Source organism: Protopterus annectens, chromosome 5.part1 (assembly GCF_019279795.1).
Source record: "Protopterus annectens isolate FY-2018-M chromosome 5.part1, PAN1.0, whole genome shotgun sequence".
NCBI lineage: Eukaryota > Metazoa > Chordata > Ceratodontiformes > Protopteridae > Protopterus > Protopterus annectens.
In genome coordinates, this window is record NC_056736.1 from 709,083,023 (window position 1) to 709,107,950 (window position 24,928).

General features: G+C 42.5%; 1 protein-coding gene across 1 annotated transcript in view; it reads right to left on the minus strand.

The window, feature by feature from the left end:
• Positions 1-21,220, minus strand: part of LOC122803611 (stomatin-like) — a 264,536-nt gene extending 243,316 nt beyond the window's left edge. The window contains exon 1 of the mRNA XM_044073337.1: positions 21,099-21,220. Coding sequence (XP_043929272.1) covers positions 21,099-21,150 — 52 coding nt within the window. The 5' untranslated portion in view covers positions 21,151-21,220. The remainder of the gene's footprint in view (positions 1-21,098) is intronic.
• Positions 21,221-24,928: the final 3,708 nt, after the last annotated feature.

A 24,928-nucleotide genomic window follows, 5' to 3' on the forward strand; every position in this document is an offset into this window, starting at 1 on the left:
TAAAAGGCAGAACAACCTGAACATTGACTGATGTAAACCACCCCCTTTGTTTTACAATTAACATACCCAGGAACCTTAAAAGTATAATCAATGGTTTCTATACTAATATATGGTCCCTCTGAGATAAATCGACACATGTTACAACTATGGCAGCAATGCATCCCAGTCTTCTTAATATTAGTGTTCGAAATTGTCATAGTTTTGCATTCCAAGATCCCTTTCAAGTTATTATGGTTCCTAAAAACAAACGAGGGACCACCACCCAAGGTCTTTTTCATCTCCTCATTACCCTCAATAATTTTCCAATTATCAATAATTACTTGTCTAATCAAAGAACTGTCAGAGCTAGACTCAAGAGAGCACATAAGATGTGTTTTAACATCATTCTCACTATTTCCCTCCCTAGCATTTCCTATAATAGAAGTAGGAAAGTCCATGATTGATTTAAAAATACTTGGACGTTTGTGTAAAATTTCATTCATTGTTACACATAACTTGTTAAGTTCGTACCCCCTCTCACAAAATAAAGAAACAATAATATTAAATTCCTCAAGTAAGTCATTCTGTTTGGATGTCATCCTACTGGGACGATGACGATAGACGGTTACATAGTAGGATCTACCGCAAGGAAACCTTCACTAATGGGTATCTACACCATTCTAGTAACCATCCTCGGCACGTCATTAGAAATGTTCCACGTGGACAGTTTATAAGGGCAAGTAGGATGACATCCAAACAATCATGGACTTTCCTACTTCTATTATAAGTAAGTATAAGTAATTATTGATAATTGGAAAATTATTGAGGGTAATGAGGAGATGAAAAAGACCTTGGGTGGTGGTCCCTCGTTTGTTTTTAGGAACCATAATAACTTGAAAGGGATCTTGGAATGCAAAACTATGACAATTTCGAACACTAATATTAAGAAGACTGGGATGCATTGCTGCCATAGTTGTAACATGTGTCAATTTATCTCAGAGGGACCATATATTAGTATAGAAACCATTGATTATACTTTTAAGGTTCCTGGGTATGTTAATTGTAAAACAAAGGGGGTGGTTTACATCAGTCAATGTTCAGGTTGTTCTGCCTTTTACATTGGCATGACCACCCGTTGTTTGAACATTAGGATTAGAGAGCATCTTTATAGTATTAAAACGAAGGATGAGAACAATGCTCTTTATAAACACACCAAGGTTTGCAGTTCACACAAAAAGTTTTTATTTTCTGTCTTGGAAGTGGTACAATCTGACCTTAGAGCAGGGGATTATAAGAATTTTTTAGAACAGCGTGAAACCATATGGCAAATAAAACTTAACGCTGACAAGTCTCCTGGCTTGAATGATTATATTAATATCAAATGTTTTTTAAAGTACAGGAAATTACAGATTAACAAGGGACTTGTTCCCTTAGATGTTTTTAACTTTTAATGAACGAAGTTCTCTTGTTTTTCATTTGTTTTAATTATTCAATTATTCATGGTTTGATTGATTAATTTGTACGTCAACCGTTGGGATATTTAAATGTTTTAAACTGTGCTATTTTTGTATTCTGATGAAGTCCACTGACGAAAGCGGATATTAAACTTTGGTTTACGCTATTTCCTTTGTGCTGTTCATCTCGCATTCAGCTAGCTATATCATTTATTTACCTAGTGCTTATCACTCCTACTGATAAGCTAGAATGCTTCCCTCCAACACAGAAAGGCTTGGGGGGAGGCGCTCAGAAGCTTACAAACAGTCCTGGATACAGCAAATCTGTATCTGGACTAGACTAGTTACACGAAAGGTGGGAAACAAGCGCAAATGTGGGCTTTTAAACCAGAAAGTTGAAAGAGATGGAAAAACTGCCCAAACGACCAATAAGCTACAATTTCTGGGCCAGAAACCACTCCTGTGGTAGATAGGCTACCTAGTGCTTACCACACCCACTGATAAGCTAGAAGGCTTCCCTTCAACACAGAATGTCTTGGGGGGCTCAGAAGTTTACAAACAGTCCTAGATACAGCAAATCTGTATCTGGACTAGACTAGTTACAGGAAAGGTGGGAAACAAGTGCAAATGTGGGCTTTTAAACCTGAAAGTTGGAAGAGATGGAGAAACTGCCAAACGGCCAATAAACTACAATTTCTGGGCCAGAAACCACTCTTGTGGTAGATAGGCTACCTAGTGCCTAGCCCACTGGTTTTGGGCTGCACCTCAAAAAAGTATATCCAAAACAGCAGAGGCCCCAACACAGAACCCTGGGGTACGACACTTGTTACAGGTCTATTGCTTGAGGTGGTGTCCCCTATTTTGACTACATGGGTTCTATTAGTGAGCCAGTTTGCTACCCATCTGGTAACGTATGGATTGATGCCTAGTTGAGAGAGTTTATTTATTATGCCTGAGTGGGGAATAGTGTCAAGGGCGTTGGCCAGGTCAAGGTAGGCGGTGTACACCGTCTTCCCCTTGTCCATGCTTTGGTGACTGTCTCAAAGAAGTCGACAAAATTTAGCAGGCATGACCTCCCCTTAACAAAGCCAAACTGTGTGGGATCAAGTGCTTGGAGGTTGCCAATGTCCTTGTTAATGAAGTCCATGATAATCCATTTCATGGCCTTGCAGATCAGGCTAGTTAGGCTGATGGGTCTATAATTTCCCACTCCACCTTTAGTAAAGGGATGACAGTGGCTGTCCTCCACTCAGCTGGGATAAAGCCAGTACTCAGGTTTTGGTTGAATAGTGTGCCTAATGGTGCTGCAAGCTCCTGCCTGAGTTCACGTAGGATGCAGCCTGGGATGTTATCTGGTCCCATGGAGGCTGTATTTTTTGCCTTTGAGACAGGAGTGATGACCTGTTCCCTAGATATAAGGGGAAGGGGGCAGGTACTGGGGATGTCCTGATTTACTGATGGGGAGACAGAGGGGTAAAGTTTTCATTGAATCTGTTAGCCAGCAAGTTTGCTATATCTATGGCATTTGTATATGTGGTGCCCTTGGCCACCAGTTCTGAACAGATCTGGGAGCTTTCTTTGAGGTTGTGAACATATGTGAAGAAGGTCTTATGATTGTCTCTAATAGATGTGGCCAATTTGGACTCAAAGGTTCCTTTGGAGGATTTCACTAGTGCTCTTATTTGCGTGTTCAGGTTAAGGAGACATAGCTTCTAATTGGGCACCTGCTCATTCTTGGTCTTGGACAGCAATTTTTTCCATATGTTATAGAGTTTATTTATTGCAAATGTCCACCAGATAGGTTTACTCTTCCTTGCGGAGGATGACTTAGTCCTGCTGGGTATTCCTGATTTCATACATATATATAAATGCTTGTATAGTGTTTTGGTGTAGTTTTGGATATTGGTGCCAGTTCCTACAAAGGGGGAGTGGGCTGTGAAGCTGTTTATACTATCCCTCAGGAGGCTGTAATCAGCTTTGAAGAAGTTTTTATGTCTGATCCTAGCTGAGGGTGGGTTGAGGGAGATGGTTACTTCAAAAGTGACCGCTTTGTGGTCAGATCTTACCAGGGAGATGATACTATAGGGATGCTGTATATGTATATCATACCATATATTTAAATGTAATAGCTGAAAGCTAAAGTATTTTATAAAAAGGTTTTATAACCAGCATCACTGCACAAGCAATACCTGTCCTGCAACCAGGTCAAGCTATCTGCTTAAAATTATATAAGGAGAAAAAAGTGGAACACAACAAGCATAACAGTACAGAAAACCACTGAACTGTGGTCCTACATGGTGCAAATAAAAGATGGCACCAAAGTTCAAAGCAATAGATGACATATCCAACTGGTTTCTAATGAGTGTCAGCCTGAATGTCAGAGAACCATACAAACAAATCTGAGTTGAGAATAACCAGATAGATGTGTAGCAAATCCATTTCAATACTGATGAGAAATGTACCACAACTAAATATATAAGACAAGGGTAGAAGTTTGAGTCCAACTAACTGTGGCAACAAAGCTTGTGCTGTCCAACAATGCAGTCAGATGTGATTGTTTTGTTATCTAATACAGTCTACTCTGTTTTGCCTAGTGACTGAAAAGTTTAATATATGTCATAACATTATGTCTCCTGGATTTGCAGGATTCCAGTCTGGTTCCGGCTTCATTTTGAATTGTCCTTGTGAAAAACTGAGGGGCTGCCAGCCCAGGCGGATAGAATTTTATAAATAATTCCATGTCATTGTAAATATTAATATCCACAGGCTTGTGTGACAAATGTAAGAAAACTGTGTATGTTCTGAGCTTCAAAAATGTAAACACAGTGCAACCTGCTGGAAGAAAGCTGATAAGCAAAGGATTTTATGACTGTTTGATCTCATGCTAGGATACAGGATGTCTGGGCTAGGAAATTATTTCTATTGTTCTAAGATGGAGATAATTACTAGGTTTTACATGTAAAGTGTCTTTTATTGCTGTGGCTTCCCGACAGGTGCAGATTACAAAAAGAAATGTTAAAATTTTAAGTTATGTGAGATTGGGAAACTTAAGTAGAAGTGTCAAGAATTATGTCATCTGAAATGACTCAGCAGTATTGTGTATTATCAATTTAAGGGCTATCTCAGAAAGTAAGAATAGCATTTTGTATTTTGTTCTGAAGCTGACAACAACTCACCAGCACTTTGCCTTGTAAGTAGAATTTAGAACATAGTTTCTCTTAGAGACAGGTAGGAATATAACCAGATTAGTCTAGCTGTTTTCTATATTTATATCAGACTATCCTACAATATTGTTTTAAAGTATTTTTCTGTGATCTCTGAACTCTCTAATGTCATTGTGTTGAGCTAATAAGTAGTGTCTTGTGCTTTTATTGTTAATTATTAAATATTTTTAAACCTTATAAATGTGGTTGTTTTGTGTAGAGATAATTTAAGCTCTGAGACTACTTGCATGTATTTGGTGATACTGTATAAGCAACTCCAATAGCCTTAGCCCTGGGTTACACTTACTATTTGGATAACAGTAATATTACACAGTGGAATTGGACACCCTTTGGTAAGGGCCTTTATAATTTTTTAGTTCTGGTTTAAGCACTTGGGCTTCAGGCCAGTTATTTTACATTAAGAAGGTTCGTGGTCTGCACTCCTGTGGGAGGAGAGGCTGGACTCTGCCCTTCTGAGCTGGGAATTTCTGGTTAAAGGCTTATAATGCCTGCATATTTGAACTGTTTCTTACTGAAATTGGTATACCTTGTTTGCTGTAGCATAGACTAGATCCAGGCCTGCTGAATCTAGCTTTGTTTGTATGCTTGTTGTTTGTTTGCTTGTTATTTCCCTGAACACTAATTCTACCTAAAACGTGGCTTTTCAACGCTTCTGTGGATCCCTAGTGATATCTGCATTGCTTACTGTACTTATTTCCTTGTTTCACTTGAAAGTTACTGTTTGTCATTTTTGCATTTAAGTTACCTGACACTTGCTCACTAAAGCAATTATATAAGTCAGCACTAAAAAATTAAAAGCACTACACCCTCACAAACTCCTCTTGAGTACCTTGTTCCTCATTGGCCCTTTTTTTCAAATATAAAGGAATTCCCAATACTATTCTAGCATGTCCAAAGGTCAGTTGTCAGTCTCCTCTCTGGTCCAGCTGGTGAATCTGTGAATCTTGAGGCAATGTTACAACTGCCTCATGTACACAAACAACCCTCTCCTCCTCCCAACAAATTCCAACACATGTGAGAGATGCAACCATATAGCCAAACTGGAGGCTAAGCTCTCTCAACTCAGTACTGGCGTAACCAGTCAGGAGGAGAAGGAAACCACACTCACTACGATTCCAGTCTCACATAGACCTACCATGACAGCAAACCAAACACATAAACACACAAAAACATACTCAGAGGCTCTAAATAAAAATGTGCCTAAGCAGCAGAGACCTCCAAAGCAGACATCCAAGCAACCGCTACCCCAAAACAAAACACGTGCAATACATAGCTCACAAAGCCAGTGTGCCGAACAGTCACAGCCCTTAAGGCTAAACAACACACCTATTACACTTGTAATAGGTGACTCTATCTTCAGGCACACAGACGTCCTGCTCACCAGGCTGAACAAGGAGAAGGTCATGGTGAGCTGCCTGTCGGGCGCTAAGATCCGCCACATAACACAAGCACTCAGGTCACTCCAAGGCAAGTACAAATATGACTCGGTCATTGTTCATGCTGGTGTGAATGACCTGAGACGTACCTCCCTGGACTACATGAAAAGAGACATAGAGGATCTCTCTGAGCATGTAGCCCAGGCTGGTATGACCCTGACCTTGAGTAGCATCTTACCCTCACCAAGAATGATGCCACAATATGAAGGCAAGATAATCAATTTCAACAATTGGCTTAAGTATTGGTGTCATTCAAAGGGGATCCAATGCCTGTCAGCCTAGGATGACATGCTCGACAAGCCACGATGCTTCACTAGGGACGGCTTGCACCTGTCACACCTGGGCTTTCGGATATTGGCAAAGGCTCTTGCTTCCCCCATAGTGCCTTTTTTAGGCAAGGCTCAAAAGACAAACCCACCTCCATAGGTATCACAAGGGATAAGAAACTAATTGTAATGCTACTCAATGCCAGAAGTCTAAACCTCAAGATGCATGCACTCGAAACTCTCCTTAGCATGGAGAACATTGATATCTGTGCAGTAACAGAAACCTGGTTCAAGGCTTCCGAGAGCACCCCAGCACTACCAGGTTATACCTCATACCATGCTTTTCGGCCCCAAAACTTGGACCGAACCACAAAAGGAGGGGGAGTATCAATATTCGTCAAAGATACCCACACCTCCAGGTTGGTGGCACAGCACGAAGCATCAGAGACTATCCATGTGCAACTAACAGTGGGTAAGACTGCCTTCCAGTTTATAGCCTGCTACAGACCACCCTTCCAAACCCTGGAACCCCACTCGGCCTTCTTGAGAACAATGGAAAATATGAAGGTCTCTCCAAACACCATTATATTGGGCGACTTCAACTACCCAAGCATAGACTGGGAGCATTACTCTAGCTCCAACACCCTAGCCCAAAGGTTCCTAGAATTTATAAACTCAAATGCTATGGAACAACTTGTTACCACTCCCACAAGAGGGGAAAACATACTGGACCTGATCATCACCAACATGGGGACTCTATGCTCCAGACCAGAAGTGTATCCCTCACTGGTAAGATCAGACCATAAACTAATCTCACTGGATATTCACATCCCGACCCCACCCCTGCCCAGAAAACCACAGTGAAAAACTTCTAAAGCAAATTTCACACTCATCAAAACCGAGGTGGAATCCTTCAAAGCCCCCGAGCCTGTGGAAAATACGGCCCAGACCGCAGAATCCTTTATAAACGCATTCTATGAACACCTTTAGGAATGCATGGATCATGCAATCCCAAATAAAACCAAGACTCAATCCTCCAAAGGCAGACGTCCTGTCTGGTGGACCCCAGCCATAAACAAACTATACAATAGAAGGAGGAAGCTACTACATGATAGAGCAAAATCCCAAAAAGGGAAGGCATCTCTGATCAGTATTAGCAAAAAACTACGGGCACTCATAAAATCGTCTAAGGCCAGCTTTGAGAGAAAAATTGCACAGGACACTAAGGATAATCACAAGGCTTTCTTTAGTTATGTTAGGAACCTGGGTGGGAATTCCCAGATATGCTCAGAATTAGTCCAAAATGACAAAAATACATCAAACCCACAGACATTGCCAACAACCTAGCTGACAGGTTCAGCACAAACTCCCCTCCCACCAAAAGGGCAAATATCTATCCCAGCAGAGTGCTGCCCCTGACATCTCAGATTCTCAGGTAAGAGCCGCCCTCTCCAAAGCAAAAACACAGCATCAATGGGACCAGACGGTGTCCCAGGCTGCGTCCTACATGAACTCCAAGAAGAGCTAAACCCAAACATAAAACTACTGTTCAATCTCAGCCTTACTACAGGATATGTACCCAAAGAGTGGCATACAGCAACAGTGGTCCCTCTCCACAAAGGTGGTGCCTCAACAGATCCTGGAAACTATCGCCCCATAAGCCTGACTAGCTTGGTCTGCAAAGCTATGGAAAGGATCATCATGGACCTCATAAATAAAGATATTGGGGACCTACAGACACTGGATCCTACCCAGTTCGGCTTTGTTAAGGGCAGATCCTGCCTCTTAAACCTGGTCGATTTCTTTGAAACAGTCACCAAGGCCATTGACGAGGGGAAGGTGGTCCACACAGTCTACCTGGACCTCGCAAAAGCCTTCGATACAATACCCCACTCGGGCATTATAGATAAGCTCACCAGCTTAAATATAAACCCCTATGTCACTAGATGGTTGCAAACTAGCTCAAGGACAGAACCCACATGGTTAGAATTGCTGGAGCCATGTCAGACTCCAAACCAGTTACAAGTGGCGTCCCACAAGGCTCAGTCCTGGGACCTCTCTTGTTCGGTATATATTTCTTGGAGGTACAGGCCAACACAGAAGGACTGTGGCTGACTTAGTTCGCAGATGATTGCAAACTGAGCGCCATAATCGACTCTCCAGCCGACACAAGCATCCTCCAAAAGGGCCTCATGGAAACAGACAACTGGTGCCAGAGCCATGGCCTCAAGCTAAACGCCAAAAAGTGTATAGTCATCCCCTTTGGCAAAAACAAAGTGCCCACAAATTACCACATAGGTGGTAATCCATTAAGTACAGAAGACGTAATTAGGGACCTGGGGACCCAAGTTGATAGCAATCTCTCATTTGACAACCATGTGGCCAAAGTGGTTAGAAAAACATTTTATATAGCCCACCTAATCATGAAGGGATTCACATCTAGATCAGGGGAGGTCATCGTGCCTCTTTACCCATCCCTCATCAGGCCCATAATTGAGTACAATGCCCCTTTTGGGATGTACCTTACCAGACACCTGCAGCAACTGGAAAGACCCCAAAAGTACCTCACCAAGAGGATCAAAGGGCTCAAACAGATGGCATATGCTGCCCGGTTAAAGAAACTCCAGCTCTACTCAGTGGCATACCGCCTGCTCAGAGGCGATCTGTGCCTGACGTATAAAGCCATGTCCAACCTGGAATTAATGGACATGCTGCATCTCAAAAAATCCAAATCCCATTGAGCTACGCGCTCGAGAGACTTGAACCTCAGCACTGAAATAAATAGGACATGCTGGAGGGACAGATTCATAACCCAGAGGCTCCCTTCACTCTGGAATAAAATCCCAGTCCAGGTTAGGCAGAGTCCCTCATTGACTCTCTTCAAGAGGAATCTTGATGAGTGGATGGGAGATCGTAGGTTTACCCCGGGTATCACTTCAGTGTCACTGTTAGACAGAGGCACAGTATACTAACCTCGAAAAAGGGCATAGCAAAATTAATTTAAAATGGGTGGCGAAAGCCAAACACACTCTGGCTAGGCTTATAAATACCCTAGGGCAGATAGCCTAGTATGAACCTATGAACCTATAGTAGCTGATAAGAGTAGTTGGTGGCAGTGGATTACTACCTTATAGCTTGGGCAGAAGGGGGCATAGCTAGTGAATCTGTGCCAGCCTTCCCCAGGAGTGTCTGTGTGTTTGTATATAAACCAAATCTCAAAGTGTGTGTTTGTCCGCTACTTGGGCAGGGACACGAAGTGCTGGTTGGACAGAGAGGGTACTGATGGTTTTGGCTTAACTACTCATCTGAGATCTGAATCCTGTGGCTGTGCCAGTGGGGTGTCTTATTGGGGATCTGGAGAGAAAGGGAGAAACCATCCCCAAACTGACTGTCATCCTATGTGCTCTTAAGAGAAATTGTAATGACTCTGTATTCTATTGTATTGAAATGACTCTGTCATTGTCCATGTTGGTGTGAATGACCTGAGCCGTACCTCTCTGGACTATATGAAAAGAGACATGGAGGAGCTCTCTAATCCCGTAGCCCAGGCTGGTATGACCCTAACCCTGAGTAGCATCCTGCCCTCACCAAGAATGATACCATGGTATAGAGACAAAATTATCAATTTCAACAATTGGCTAAGCTTCTGGTGTCATTCAAAGGGTATCCAGTGTCTGTCAGCCTGGGAAGACATGCTCGACAAGCCACGCTGCTTCACTAGAGATGGCTTGCACCTGTCACCCTCAGGCTTTCAAATACTGGCCAAGGCTCTTGCCACCCCCATAGTGCCTTTTTTAGGCAAGGCTCAAAAGACAAACCCACCACCATAAACAGCACAAGTAACAAAAAACTAAGGGTAATGCTACTCAATGCCAGAAGTCTAAATCTCAAAATGCATGCACTTGTGGCACTCCTCAGTATGGAGAAAATTGATATATGTGCAGTAACAGATTACGGATTTAAGGCTCCAGAGAGCACCCCAGCACTACCAGGCAACAACTTATACCATACATTTCAGCCACAAAACCCAGACCGAAATACAAAATGCGGGGGGGTATGCATATTCATCAAGGGTACCCACACCTCCAGGTTAGTGGCACAGCACGATGCTTCAGAGATCATCCACATGCAACTAACAATAGGCAAAACTGCTATTCAAATTATAGCTTGCTACAGATCACCCACAATGTCCCAGGAACCCCACTCTGCATTCCTGGAAACAGTGGGAAACATAAAGGTCCTACCAAACACCCTGATATTGGGTGATTTCAATTACCCAAACATTAACTGGGAGAACTACTCAAATACAAACTCCCTTGCCCAACATTTCCTAGAATTTATGAACTCAAACACCCTGGATCAACTGGTCAACACCCCCACCAGAGGTGACAACATATTGGACCTGGTCATCACCAACATGGGCGACCGGTGTTCCACACCAGAGGTCAACCCCTCACTGATTAGATCTGACCATAAACTAATCACTCTGGATATCCACATCCCCCCCCCCCCCAGTCAAAGAAACCACAGTGAAAAACTTTTCGAAAGCAAACTTCACGTTACTTAAGACAGAGGTGAGACGTTTCAAACCCCCCATGCTAAAGGATAACGCTGTCCAAGCTGCAAAATCCTTTACTAATGCACTCTACAGGCACCTACAAGAATGCATGGATCATGCTATCCCAAACAAAACCAAGACTCACTCCTCCAAGAAAAGGTAACCAGTCTGGTGGACCCCTGCCATAAACAAGCTATACAATAGAAGGAGGAAACTAGTACAGAAAAGGGTAAAATCTCAAGAAGGGAAGACATCCCTGATCAGTATCAGCAAGAAACTACATTCCCTCATAAAATCATCCAAGGATAGCGTCGAAAGAAAAACTGCCATGGACTCCAAAGATAACCACAAGGCATTCTTTAGCTATGTCAAGAATCTAAGTGACAATTCTCATATCTGCTTGGAGTTAGTGCAGAATGGCACAAAATACACAGAACCAACCGATATAGCCAACATCCTGGCAGACAGGTTCAGTGCAAACTTCACCCCCCCATCCCCAAAAGGGCCCATAACTATACCAGAAGAATATAGTGTCCCTGAAATCACAGACACTCAGGTTAAAACAGCCCTCTCCAAAGCCAAAAACACAGCATCAATGGGACTGGACGATGTCCCAGGCTGCGTCCTACATGAGCTCAAAGATGAACTAACCCCTCACCTAAACACACTGTTTAAACTCAGCCTCTCCACAAGCTACGTGCCCACAGAGTGGTGCACAGCAACAGTTATTCCACTCCACAAAGGTGGAGCCACAACGGAACTATCACCCTATAAGCCTGACTAGCTTGGTCTGCAAAGCTATGGAGCGCATCATCATGGATCTCATTAACAGAGACACTGGAAACCTCCAAACACTGGACCCTACCCAGTTCAGCTTTGTTAAGGGAAGATCATGCCTCCTAAACCTGGTGGACTTCTTTGAGTCAGTTACCAAGGCTATAGACGAGGGAAAGATGATCCACACAGCCTACCTAGACCTTGCAAAGGCCTTTCACACCATTCCCCACTCAGGTATTATAGACAAGCTCACCAGCCTGAACATAAACCCTTACATCACGAGATGGGTTGCCAACTGGCTCACAGACAGAACCCACATGGTAAGAGTTGCGGGAGCTATGTCTGACTCTAAACCAGTTACAAGTGGTGTTTGCAGATGACTGCAAACTAGGGGCTATAATTGACTCTCCAGCTGACACAGACATCCTCCAAAAGGGTCTCACTGTGACAGATACCTGGTATCAAAACCATGGCCTCAAGCTAAATGCCAAAAAGTGCATAGTCATCTCCTTTGGAATAAAACAAAGTACCCACAAACTACCACATAGGTGGTAGCCCCCTAAATACGGAAGACGTAATAAGGAATCTGGGAACCCAAGTACATAGTAACCTCTCCTTTGATAATCACATTGCCAAAGTGGTTAGAAGATCCTTCTATGTGGCCCACCTAATCACAAAAGGGTTTGCATCCAGATCAAAAGAGGTCATTGGGCCCCTCTATGCTTCACTCATCAGACCCATCATAGAGTACAATGCCCCATTTGGGATGTACCTTACAAGACACCTACAACAACTGGAAAGACCACAGAAGTACCTCACCAAGAGGATCACTGGCCTCAAGCAGATGCCCTATGCAGCTCGACTGAAGAAACTCCAGCTGTACTCGGTTGCATACTGCCTACTCAGAGGTGATCTCTGCCTGACATACAAGGCCAAGTCCAAACCAGAATTGATGGACATGCTCCACCTAAAAAAAAAATATCCCCTCGAGCCACACGCTCCAGGGATTGAAACCGCACCACAACAATAAATAGGACATGCTGGAGGGATAGATTCCTGTCCCAGAGGCTTCCAATGCTCTGGAACAAGATTCCAATCTACATTAGGCAGAGCTCCTTGCTAACTCTCTTCAAGAGAAACCTTGACGAGTGGATGGGAAACAGAAAGTTTACCCCAGGGAATCACTTCAATGGCTCTGCTAGACAGAGGCACAGGGAACTAATCTAAGGGGGTGGCGAATGCCAACACATTCCGGCTAGGCTTATAAATGCCTTTGGGCAGATAGCCTAGTACCTACCTATGAACCTATGAACCTATGTACTTTACTGTGTGTGTACTTGTTATCCTTCCAATGTGGGTGCCCCTCACTGGTACTAGTGGTGAGAATTGAGGGTCCTTGATTACTGGGCCAGTGCATGGGCATCACATATTAATTGTTTGGCAGTGGTGGGATATCCACATCAAATATTGTTTGTTTGATAGTGGTCAGATACCCACATCACATATCAATTGGCCTGTAGTGGTGTGAACATTGAATTTCTGTAGCCTGTGTACAGTGATCACTGAAGGTGTTTTTGTACTCTAAATCAGCCATGCAGTAAACATTCAGAGTTCAGATCACAATTGTTTTATTTATTTATTTAGCTTAGTTAGCCAGGAAGAGCAGGCAAGCATGTCAGCATATGAATATGGCAAGCTGACAAGGAGCCAGTTGGCTGAGATGTGCCAGGCTAAAGGACTGGTGCATGGAAACTTGAATAAAGTAGATACGACTGCAGCTTTGGTCCCAGCTGTATCAGAAAATAGCAACCAGGCGGATGATCAGTCTGGCTCTGGAGATGTACAACACTCAGAGAATGGACAACTCAACGTTTCTATAGAGGACTTAAAAATCCATCGGGAGTTAAAGAGACTTGAGTTGGAGGCCAAGCATTTGAAAATAGAAGCAGCAGAGAGACTTGACGCATCTAGAGATTGAGAATGAGAAAGTGCGATGTCTGCAGTCTGAGGAGAATGAGAAACTGCTACGCCTGGAAGCTGAGGAGAAGGAGAGGCAGAGGCAAAATGAAAAGGAGATGCTGACTCTTCGCCAGAGTCATGGAGGTAATGGGGAAGGGAGTAACCGAACCCCAGAAGCAACAAAGGTCAATACATTTCTTCCACAGTTTACAGAGGCGAATAATTTTGATAGTTTCATTCATATGTTTGAGAGAGTATGTAAACAGTATGATGTTGACCAAAGGCTCTGGGTACAGTTCCTGACCCCCTTACTCCATGGCAAAGCTGCAGATTTACTTTACAAAGTGTCTGAGCATGACTTTTAAAATTATAATGCTGCAAAGAATTGTTTGCTAGAATTTTTTAAGCTAACACCTGAAGCTTATGGGAAAAAGTTTTGTGTGCATAGACGCAAGGCAGATGTAAGTGTGTGTGAATATGTTGCTGAACTAAGCACTGATTTCATAGGTGGGTGACTGGATGTTAAGTCACCACTTTTGAAGGGCTGGTAGACCTTTTGGTGAGGGAGCAAGCCCTTAGCACTTTGCCTGAGGACATGCAGATCTGGTTAGCTGATAGACAATGCTCTACTGTAGATGAGTTAGGGAAGAAGGGAGACCTATACCTAGAAAGCAGGGCATCCCTGCACAGGAAATGGACACCCAGTGCTGCTTATGGGTCTGAGGGAACCCATGGTGGGCAGCTCATATAGCCCCAACAGAATCTGCCAGTAGCTGGGGAAGCCACTAATCCAGGTACATGTCCAGGACCTAGGGTTAAATGTTTTGAATGCAACCAGTGAGGCCATGTGGCATATAGATGTTCACAGAGGCAAGATGGGGAACAAAAGGTCAGAGAGCCAGTAGGTGGGAATGATAAAATGCCAATAGTAGGTTGTCTTGAGACAACAGGTGTACCAAACTACCATCCTGCAGATGTCCTGATAGGGAAGGATTTTGATAATGCAGTAGCATGTGTTAATGCAGTTACACGCAGTCAGGCTAGGAGACAAGCATGTGGGTCTGGTAGCCTGGGGGAAAACCCAGACAGTCCGCATACTTGCAGCCAGGATTTGTGAGGTGATTGCTTCAGGGAGTGAGCTACCGTGTAGCAGTGAGACTGAAAGTGAACCACAGCTGCTCGTGGGTACTGATGTTCCCTTGGACAGAGTGACTGCAAAGGTAGAGGTGAGTAGTAGTACCCAGGCTGACAGTGAGGCACCGCTGTCAGAGGATGTCAGACATCCTGTGGAAGGCGAGCTGGGAAAGGTTACAAAGAGAGAGTTGAGACAGGCTCAACTCTCAGACCCTACATTACAAGGCCTGAGACAGGTAGCTAGTGAGGCACCTGATTCTCAAGGGAAGGGGGATTCTGTATACTGGAACAATGGGTTACTGCATAGAGAGTGGACCCCTGAGAAAGGGCTAGGTGAGAGAATATAGCAGTTGGTAGTGCCTAGAGCCTATTGTCTGGTATTTCTAGCCATAACCCATGATATTCCCATTGCAGGTCATATGGCATAAAACGTACAAAGAGACATATTATGCAGAACGTCTATTAGCCTGGGATTTCCAGCGATGCAACAGGGTAATGCAGGACCTGTGAGCAGTGCCAAAAGGTAGGCAAGGCAGGAGACAAGGTAAAAGCTCCTTTGATGCCTTTGCCTGTGATTGAGGAGCCATTTCAGAGAGTAGCTATGGATATTGTGGGGCCTCTGACTACCCCAAGTTCCACAGGGAAAAGTATAGCCTAGTGATAGTAGATTATGCTACAAGATAAACTGAGGCAGTGGCTCTGTCCACCATTGAGGCAGAAAAGGTGGCAAGTGCTTTGTTCGAGATTTTCAGCAGGGTAGGTTTTCCAAAAGAAATACTGACTGACAGAGGTGCCAATTTCATTTCAGACCTGCTGGCTTGTCTGTGGAAGTACTGTGGGGTGAAGCACCTAAAGACCACCCCTACCATCCCCTGACTAATGGTCTTGTTCAGAGGTTAAACTCTACACTCAATTCCATGCTACAGGCATTTGCAGACCAGTTTAAGAGGGAGTGGGATAATATTTTTGCCCCATCTGTTGTTTGCTTACAGAGAGGTTCCCCAAGAATTTATGTTTTTTTTCACGCTTTGAGTTGCTGTATGGGCATAGGGTGAGGGGGCATCTAGATTTAATTTTAGATGAGTGGGAAGGTGAGTGTGAATCTCACAAGGAGTCTGTTGTGGCATATGTCCTAAACCTTAGGACAAGGCTCAGGGAACTCATGGGCTTGGCCCAGGAGAACCTGGCAGAAGTCCAATAGCAGAGAAAGTTCTGTTATGACAGGAATGCTCGATCTAGAGAGTATGCTGTAGGGTAGCAGGCAATGGTTCTCATTCCTGTCAGACATAAGCTGCAGGCAGCCTGGGAGGGACCCTATAAGATGGTATAGTAGGTCAGTGATGTTAACTACACAGTGGAACTGCCGGCAGGAGGCAGGGGCACAAATTGTACCACATTAACATGATGAAACCTTATCATGATAGGGAGTCCCTTGTGCTATTTGCAGTGGATTACAGGAGGAGTCTGAGGGAGATCTGGTGATTGCTCTCCTCAGTGAGGCTTGGACTGACACCTCAGTGGAAGCGGTAGCAATGCCCCAGCAGCTATCTCCTACCCAGGTTCGAGAAATCTGAGCTGTTTTACAGGAGTTTGAGGGCATGTTCACTAGGAAACCAGGGTGCACCCACTTGATGCAGCACCAGGTGGATACAGGATCTCAAAGGCCTATTAGGCAGGCCCCTTACAGGGTCCCTGAGAGAGTCAAACAGACTGTGAGGGAGGAGATACAGGAAATGTTGGAACTAGGGTTAATTCAGAAGTCCAACAGTCCCTGGGCCTCACCAGTGGTGCTGGTGCCAAAGAAGGATGGCAGCACCAGGCTCTGTGTGGACTACAGGAAATTAAATAGCCACACAGAGTCAGATGCTTAACTCATGCCTAGGACAAATGAAGCCCTTTAGCCACTGGGTGGGTATGAGTTCACAAAAATACCCTTTGAGATAACAAATGCCCTAGTGACTTTCCAGAGGCTGGTAGATCATATCTTACCAGGAGCAGGAGATTTTGCCCTTGCTTACCTAGATGATATTGCCATCTACAGTCATTCCTGGAAAGAGCACCTCCAGCATGTCAGGGAGCTGCTGGGAAGGCTACAGAGTGCTGGGTTGACCATTAAGCCCAGCAAATGTCAGGTGGGTATGGCAGAGGTCTCCTACCTGGGACGTAGAGTGGGGAGTGGTAAGATCGGGCCAGAACCTGCCAAAGTGGAAGCCATTCAGGCACAGCCTGCATCTGTTACCAAAAAGCAGGTGAGGGCATTCTTAGGGACAGCAGGGTACTACAGAAAGTTATTCCCCAGTTATACTACCATAGCTGCTCCCCTCACAGAACTGACAAGGAAAAACAGGCCAGATAAGGTAGTGTGGACTACAGCATGTGAGCAGGCATTCCAGAAGCTTAATGAAGCTTAGGGTGGATCCCCTGTGTTAGCCAGTCCAGATTACAGCAAATAAGTTGTTGTGCAGGTGGATGCTTTGAACTATGGGGTAGGGGCTGTACTTAGCCAGATTTCTTCAAAGGGAGAAGAGCACCCAGTGGTTTATGTCAGTTGTAGGCTCCAACCCAGGGAGGAATGCTATGCAATTGTAGAAAAGGAATGTCTGGCCATAGTGTGGGCAGTGCAGAAACGTCAGCCTTATCTGTATGGAAGGAAATTCACTGTAGTTACAGATCACAATCCCCTAACATGGTTACATCGAGCCAGCCAGCAAAATGTCAAGTTACTAAGGTGGAGCCTAGGGTTCCAAGCATATGATAATGGCAGATCTGCACCGCAATGAGATTAGCAATGCCAACACAGATGGGCTGTCAAGACAGGGAATGGGATAAGGTATACCCAGATAGACTCAACCCTCTCAAGCAACGTTTCTCAAGGGACACTTGAAAAACTAGCTTGAGTTCTTGGGGGGATGTGAAAAACTGAGGGGCTGCCGGCCCAGCCAGATAGAATTTTATAAATAATTCTGTCATTGTAAATATTAATATGATCCACAGGCTTGTGTGACAAATGTAAGAAACTGTATGTTCTGAGCTTCAAAAAAGTAACCATAGTGCACCCTGCTGGAAGAAAACTTATAAGCAAAGGAATTTATGACTGTTTGATCTCAAGCTAGGAGGCAGGATGTCTGGGCTAGGAAATTCTTTCTGTTGTTCTAAGACAGAGACAATTACTAGGTTTTACATGTAAGGTGTCTTTTTTTGCCGTAGCTTTCTGGCAGGTACAGATTACAAAAAGAAATGTTAAATTTTTAAGTTCTGTGAGCCTGGAAAACTTAAGTAGAAGTGTCAAGAATTATGTAATCTGAAATGACTCAGCAGTATTATGGATTATCAATTTAAGGGCTAGCTCAGAAAGTAAGAATAGCATTTTGTATTTTGTTCTGAAACTAACAACAACTCACCAGCACTTTGCCTTGTAAGTAGAATTTAGAACATAGCTTATCTTAGAGACAGATAGGAATATAGCCAGATTAGTCTAGCTGTTTTCTTTATTTATATCATACTATCCTACAATATTGTTTTAAAGTATTTTCCTGTGATCTCTGAACTCTCTAATGTCATTGTGTTGAGCTAATATGTATTGTCTTGTGTTTTGATTATTTATTATTAAATATTTTTAAACCTAACTGTGGCTGTTTTGTGTAGATATAATTTAAGATGTCAGAGTACTTGCATGTATCTGGTGATACTGTATAAGCCACTCTATTAGCCTTAGCCCTGGGTTACACTTACTATTTGGATAATAGTAATATTACACAGTGGAATTGGCCACCCTTTGTTAAGGGCCTTTATAGTAGCTGATAAGAGTAGTTGGTGGCAGTGGATTACTACCTTATAGCCTGGGCTGAAGGGGGGCATAGCTAGTGAACCTGTGCCAGACTTCTCTAGGACTGTCTGTTTGTTTGTATATAAACCAAATCTCAAAGTGTGTGTGTCAGCTACTTGGGCAGGGACATGAAGGGCTGGTTGGACAGAGAGGATACTGGAGGTTTTGGGCTTGACTACTCAGCTGAGATCTGTACCCTATAGCTGTGCCAGTGGGGAGTCCTACTGGGGATCTAGACAGAAAGGGAGAAACCAGCCCCAGACTGACTGTGATCTCTGTGTGCTCTTAAGGGAAATTGTACTGTACTGTGTGTGTACTTGTTATCTTCCCAATGTGGACACCCCTCACTGGTGCTAGTGGTTAGTATTGAGGCTTCTTGATTACTGTACCAGTGCACACGTGTCACAGTCCTCATGGTTCCAGATGTGCAAGAGTTACTCATAGTCCTCATATATAACAATCATGTGACAGAGACAGTTATGCAAATATTGACTGCATTTCATATTGTTTTGTGCACTACAGTAGTGTTTATATTCCATGATTTAATGCTTTCACAGGTTCAGTCCAGAGTGTTAAATGTAAAACATAAATATGAGCCCCCAAATAGTTCTTAATTTTGAAAAATGCAGTTTTTCTTTAAAAAGGGTAGATTTAATGATGAATGGTATTCAGCTGATAAACTGTTTATACCATCATTGATATCTTAATTCAAATGTGTAGGTTAGCCCTTTTAAGAAGTAACCTTAACCATAACCCATTACAATTTGTGAACAGTAGTCAGTAGTGTGTGTGACATGCTCTTTTGTTATGTTTTATGATGAGCTGCCATGTTATTTGAAATAAAAATTATCTGTTTACTAAAAGTAATGCTGAATCCTGACAATTTATGACTTAAGCAGTGAAGCAGGTGACATGTTCAGTGTTACAACACGTAACAGCATATTTGCACATTTACATGCCATATTTTATAAACACAAGGAAATATTTACTCCAAACACAACTCAGGGTTACCCTGTGAGGGGTCACTGTTCAGATCATGGTTATATTTGCACAGTGAGTTTCCTCATTAAAATATATATATATATATATATATATATATATATATATATATATATATATATATATTTTTTTTTTGTGGGGGTGGGGTGACATTCACCTTCAAATACATGCAGTGCCCAGCAAGTTCCACCACTGTTTGAACTGTTGTAGTCCACTAAATATTAAGCTTGTCTATAATATACCAGTGGCTGTGCCTTAAATGAACTTGTCCCATTTCTTTCATGAAACTTAACCATCTCAGTTAATAACGTCTCACTGCAATTTTCTACTTTCAGAAGTAAACTGTTCCAGTCTCATGGGATTCATTTAGAGAGTCTTCTGAAGATGTTGCTTGCATTTTCTTTTTTATTTAAACTGGTTTATATTTCCTCATTACTATTTGTAGGATTTGATTAGCAGGAGCCAATTTATGTATTCATTTGTATTCAATGTTTCTAGTGTTAATTTCATATTGTTATTGATGGCCTAGTGTACAAATGCAGAGAAATGTGTCCAGAGCCTAAAATAATGCACATTAGACACACAGACAATAAAATCCGTTTATGATAAACGGTAGCTGTAATATGTTGGATTTTTTTCTCCCACGGCTTCTGCTGAAAACAGATTATTGCCCAGTCGGACTATCCTGTATACAAATGTCAATAAATAAAAATAAACAGATAAAAATTTCATATAGAGAGAATTATGTTTGCATCTTACAAAAGAAATCTAAAGCGATAAGTGAGTTCTGTACTAAACACTACCAAATTCGTCTTACACTGATTAACAAAACCCTAGGAATATAACGCTTCAGTTTTTTTGTGGATGAAGTCAGAACAGCTGATTTACTTACTTCACTGAGTCTGTCAACTGTTTCAGAAATGTTCTGTTGCTAGTAGTACAGCTACAGTAACCCAAGTGATACAGGCACTACTCAGGAAAACAAGTGCAGTGTATGCTCTATTATTTATCAGAAAATCCCATGATGTATGACTCATTTCTCCACACTTTACAAATCACGCTTTACTTAACAGCTTCAAAAACCTGTCTAACCTCTATAGGAGTATATTTGCACTAGGGTTTGGGAAAATAATACTCACCTGCCATTGTATCACACATAGTTTCTCTCTTTATACAGTTACATCTGCAGAATATTTGTTTATAGTTGGAAGGTGGGGTGTGAATGGATTACCTTTCGTTCTGTTACATCATCCCAGGAAATGTGATACACATTTAGGAAGGTTACTGCAATTCCACTAGTACTGCTAATTAAGTATAAAAGCACTCTAGATGTATTTTATTATACATTGTACGGCACTAGTTTTATGAAATGCACCCAGACACTTCTAAACTAAAGAAGAAAAAAATGTACAACGGTTCAGAGTAAAAAATGGATGACAAATGCTAACAGCAATCTAGTAAAATCAAAATTAATATTACTGCTTACCAATTAAGTTCTGCCCACTTTCAGATCTTGTCCCTTTCCTTGAAACATCCATTCTTGTTTCTCATCAGTTTGAGAAGTGAAAGTCTACTTGAAGTGATCTGTCTTGGCTTGCACACTCACTTCCTAGTATGTCATGCACTGTAGGCTGGGCATAGTCTGTTCTTTTACAGCAGTTAAATATTACTCTGCTAAACCACTGTACAACCACTCTGCCTGTATAAATGCATTTAATGCTTCTTAGATCATGTCACTGACTTACTTATGTTTATCTGTGATATTCTAAAACAAGTGGAAGTAAAAAAATTAAAGTCATGTATTTGTCAGCTGCAGTATTCAGTCATGTTACTGCTTAATTTCAGCACATTTAAAGAAATGTTAAGCCCGCCCACCACTGGAAAATGTAGACAATGTTTAGCTGTATTTTTATCAATCCACATCTCAGTGGTACTTAGCTTACAGCTAAAGCAGATAACCTAGTGATTTGCATTTCACTGCTGTGTACAGAAGTCCATTTTTTCCATATGAGTAATCCATTCTCTGCAAAATGCATTCTAAATGGTCTGTGTTTTGATAAGGTCTTTCTGGTTGCTCACAAACTCCAATACAACTCTACCAGAACCTGCGGGCAGGCAGGCTGTTTGTCAAGGATACAGCATAACATTTAATTTACAAACTATATTTACGTGCCATAATGCCACAAAGGAATGACATAGAACTGTAAGTGGAAAATGTGAGTAGAAAACAGAATAAGACAATGCTATGTAAAACACAAGTTCTGTCTACTCAGGGTTGCCAGACGTCCCTATTTGGGTGGGACTGTCCCGAGATCAGCAGCCTGATCCCAAGTCCCGCCCTGCCGGTTTAAATCCCGGCCAGCCTCCGCTTTGTTTGTTGTTTTTGTTTTTTTATATTGTCCCGTATACCGGGCATACGGGCCAATCAAAAATTGCTAAACACGGAGCTTCTTGTGTTCCGCATTAAACACGAGAAGCTCCGTGTTTTTGATTGGCCCATATGCCGGTATACGGGCCAATCAAAAATCGCTAAACACAGAGCTACTTGTGTTGAATGCGGGACTGCAATGCATTAAACACGAGAAGCTCCATGTTAAGTGCAGAGCTACTGAGCTACTGAGCTACTGAGCTACTGTTCTTTAATGCGGAACACCTTTTTTTTTTTTTGGTCTTCACTTGCCGTGAAGACCTTTTTTTTTTTGGTCTTCACTTGCCACGAGAGACCTTCTTTTTTTTTTTTGTCCCTACCTGGGGGGCTGCAAATCTGGCAACCCTGTGTATACTGAATGTTTGTGCTGCAGAATATTTGAAAAGCTCTCAAACTTTCCCCTCAAGCCTCATAGACTCACTGCTGGATTACTGGCTTGAATCTAGGCTTTGAACTTTGAACCCGAAGTGAAATTCACTGACAAGGTATGTCACTGTAATGTTAAACAGTGCGGTTGCTGTTTGGTTTTGTATATATTACCTCTGTGTGAAAACATGCCTTATTTTGCTGAACAGGCTGCGTTTTTTAGTACTGTTTTTCTGCCGCTAACACCTTCTTTCATTATCTTTTGCCTTATCTATGGTGTGATCAGAGACAACAGTGCCAAGCACAAGTACAAATAGCCCAGTGTGTCCCACAATCCACTGCTGTAAACAGTAGCATGCTTGTAGCAAATCCTGACTTACTATTATTAAAGCGTGTATCTGTGTCTGTGTGTGTTTGTGGACTCACGTGTGCATGAGCATGTGTGTGTCTGTGCATATGCATCTCTGTGTGTCTGTCTCTTTCTCTCTCTGCGTGTGTGTGTGTGTGTGTGTGTGTGTGTGCGGACAGATGTGCCCATGTATGGTTGTGTTTGTCTGTCCATGTGTCTGTCTATCTGCCTGTCTGGGTGTATGTGTATTTCTGTCTCTGTCTCTCTGTCTTCATCTGTATGTGCATGTGTGCTTGTATGTGTGCATAAATGTGCACATCTGTGTTTACGTGTGTGTGTGTGTGTGTGTGTGTGTGTGTGTGTGTGTGTGTGTGTGTGTGTGTGTGTGTGTCTGTATGTATGTGTGTGTGTGTCTGTCTCTTTGTCTTTGTCTGCATGTGTGTGTGTACAGAGACTTGATATCACACACACACATGTGTGTGTGTGTTTGTGGGTATGCTTGTGTCTGTCTGTCTCTCTAGCTGTCTCTGTCCGCATGTGCATGTATACCTGCATGTGTTTGCACAGATGCATGCTTGTATGTGTGTGTGCTTGCACATGTCCTACAATACACTGTCATCCTGTCCAGAACTGGTTTACCTGCCTTACACCCACTGAGTGCTATGATAGGATCCGGCTTCTCCACAACCCTGAACTACATAAAGGGGGTATCAGGAAATTAATGACTCAATATTGCTATGTATGTATATTACAACATGACCATTTAAAGGCATGTACTTCATGGTGCTCCAGGAACATTTGTATCTACTACTCTGCAAGTGTAGGAACTACACTTGATTTACCCTAAGTGCTACTCTACCAGTGTGCTCGAACTACATTGGATTTATCCTAAATACTGTTCTGTCAGTGCTGGAACTACATTGGAATTTTCCTAAGTACTACCCTCCCACTGTTGGAACTGAAATGGATTTATGTGAAGCATTACTCTACCAGTGTTGAAATTATATTATATGTATCCTAAGTACTACCCTCCAAGTGTTGGAACTGCATTGGATTTATCCTAAGGACTACTCTCCCAGTGTTGGAACTACATTGAATTAATGCTAAGTACCACATTCCCACCATTGGAACTACTTTGGATTTATGCTAACAGCATGTGTGAATACTACAGAACAGTAAGGTGGATTCTCTATTCTCAAACTTTGAAGGTAAAATGTGGAACTCCCTACCGACCATGCTCACCTCAGAACCCTCACTCCTACAATTCAAAAAAAAGCTTAAACCCCATCTCAATACTCTCTGGCAATGTCCCTGTTCCAAACCTGATTAACCACTATCATTTACCCTTCTCTTACCTCTCTATCCTTAACCGCTTTTTAACAAGGCACCTCGCCTTTGTAACTGAACTATGTTTTTTTTATATGCTGCTGTTGTTTTTTTTTTTTTCCCAAGATGTGATGTATCTTTATATTGTATTTAGAACTCAACTATCTTCCTTTTTTTGCATTAACAATGTTCATATGTCTGTTATGTACTTGGAGCTTTTCTCCCCGGGCCTCCGCTGAAAATGGACCTGTATCCAGTCGGACTCTCCCGGTTAACAAATGTAAAATAAATAATAAATAAAATAAGGAAAGCTGTTAGTGGAATGCAGAAGTCCAGGAAGTCATGAAAAGAAAGAAAGTGTGCAGGAAAAAGTGGGAGATAGAAAACATGGACCACGCTAGGAAGGAATACTAGTTGGCTAGCAAAGAGGCTAAGAAAGGAGTTGCAATAGTAAAGAACAAGGCATCAGAGATACTCTATTAGCTTCTGGAAAGTGACTCAGTAGGTGGCACAAAGAAACTATATCAGGTCACAAGGAAAAAACAGAAAGATAAGTATGACAAACACCCTTCATAACGGTTGCCAGCAACAACCTGCTCACCAGTCCATGGGACATGAAAGGCAGAGGGTGGCCTAATGGTTAAGGTGTTTGCCTTACAAACACAAGGTGCAGGGTTTGAGTCTCACAAGAGATAATTGGCTAGGCTTACAATGGCTCACAAGGGCAGTTAGCTTAGTACAAACCTAAAAGATGTTGGATGTCATTGGAGAGAAATGGCTCCTGATGGTACTTATACCAGTGTGGAGAGAGAGGAATATGGCAGATGACTGGAGAATAAGCATAATA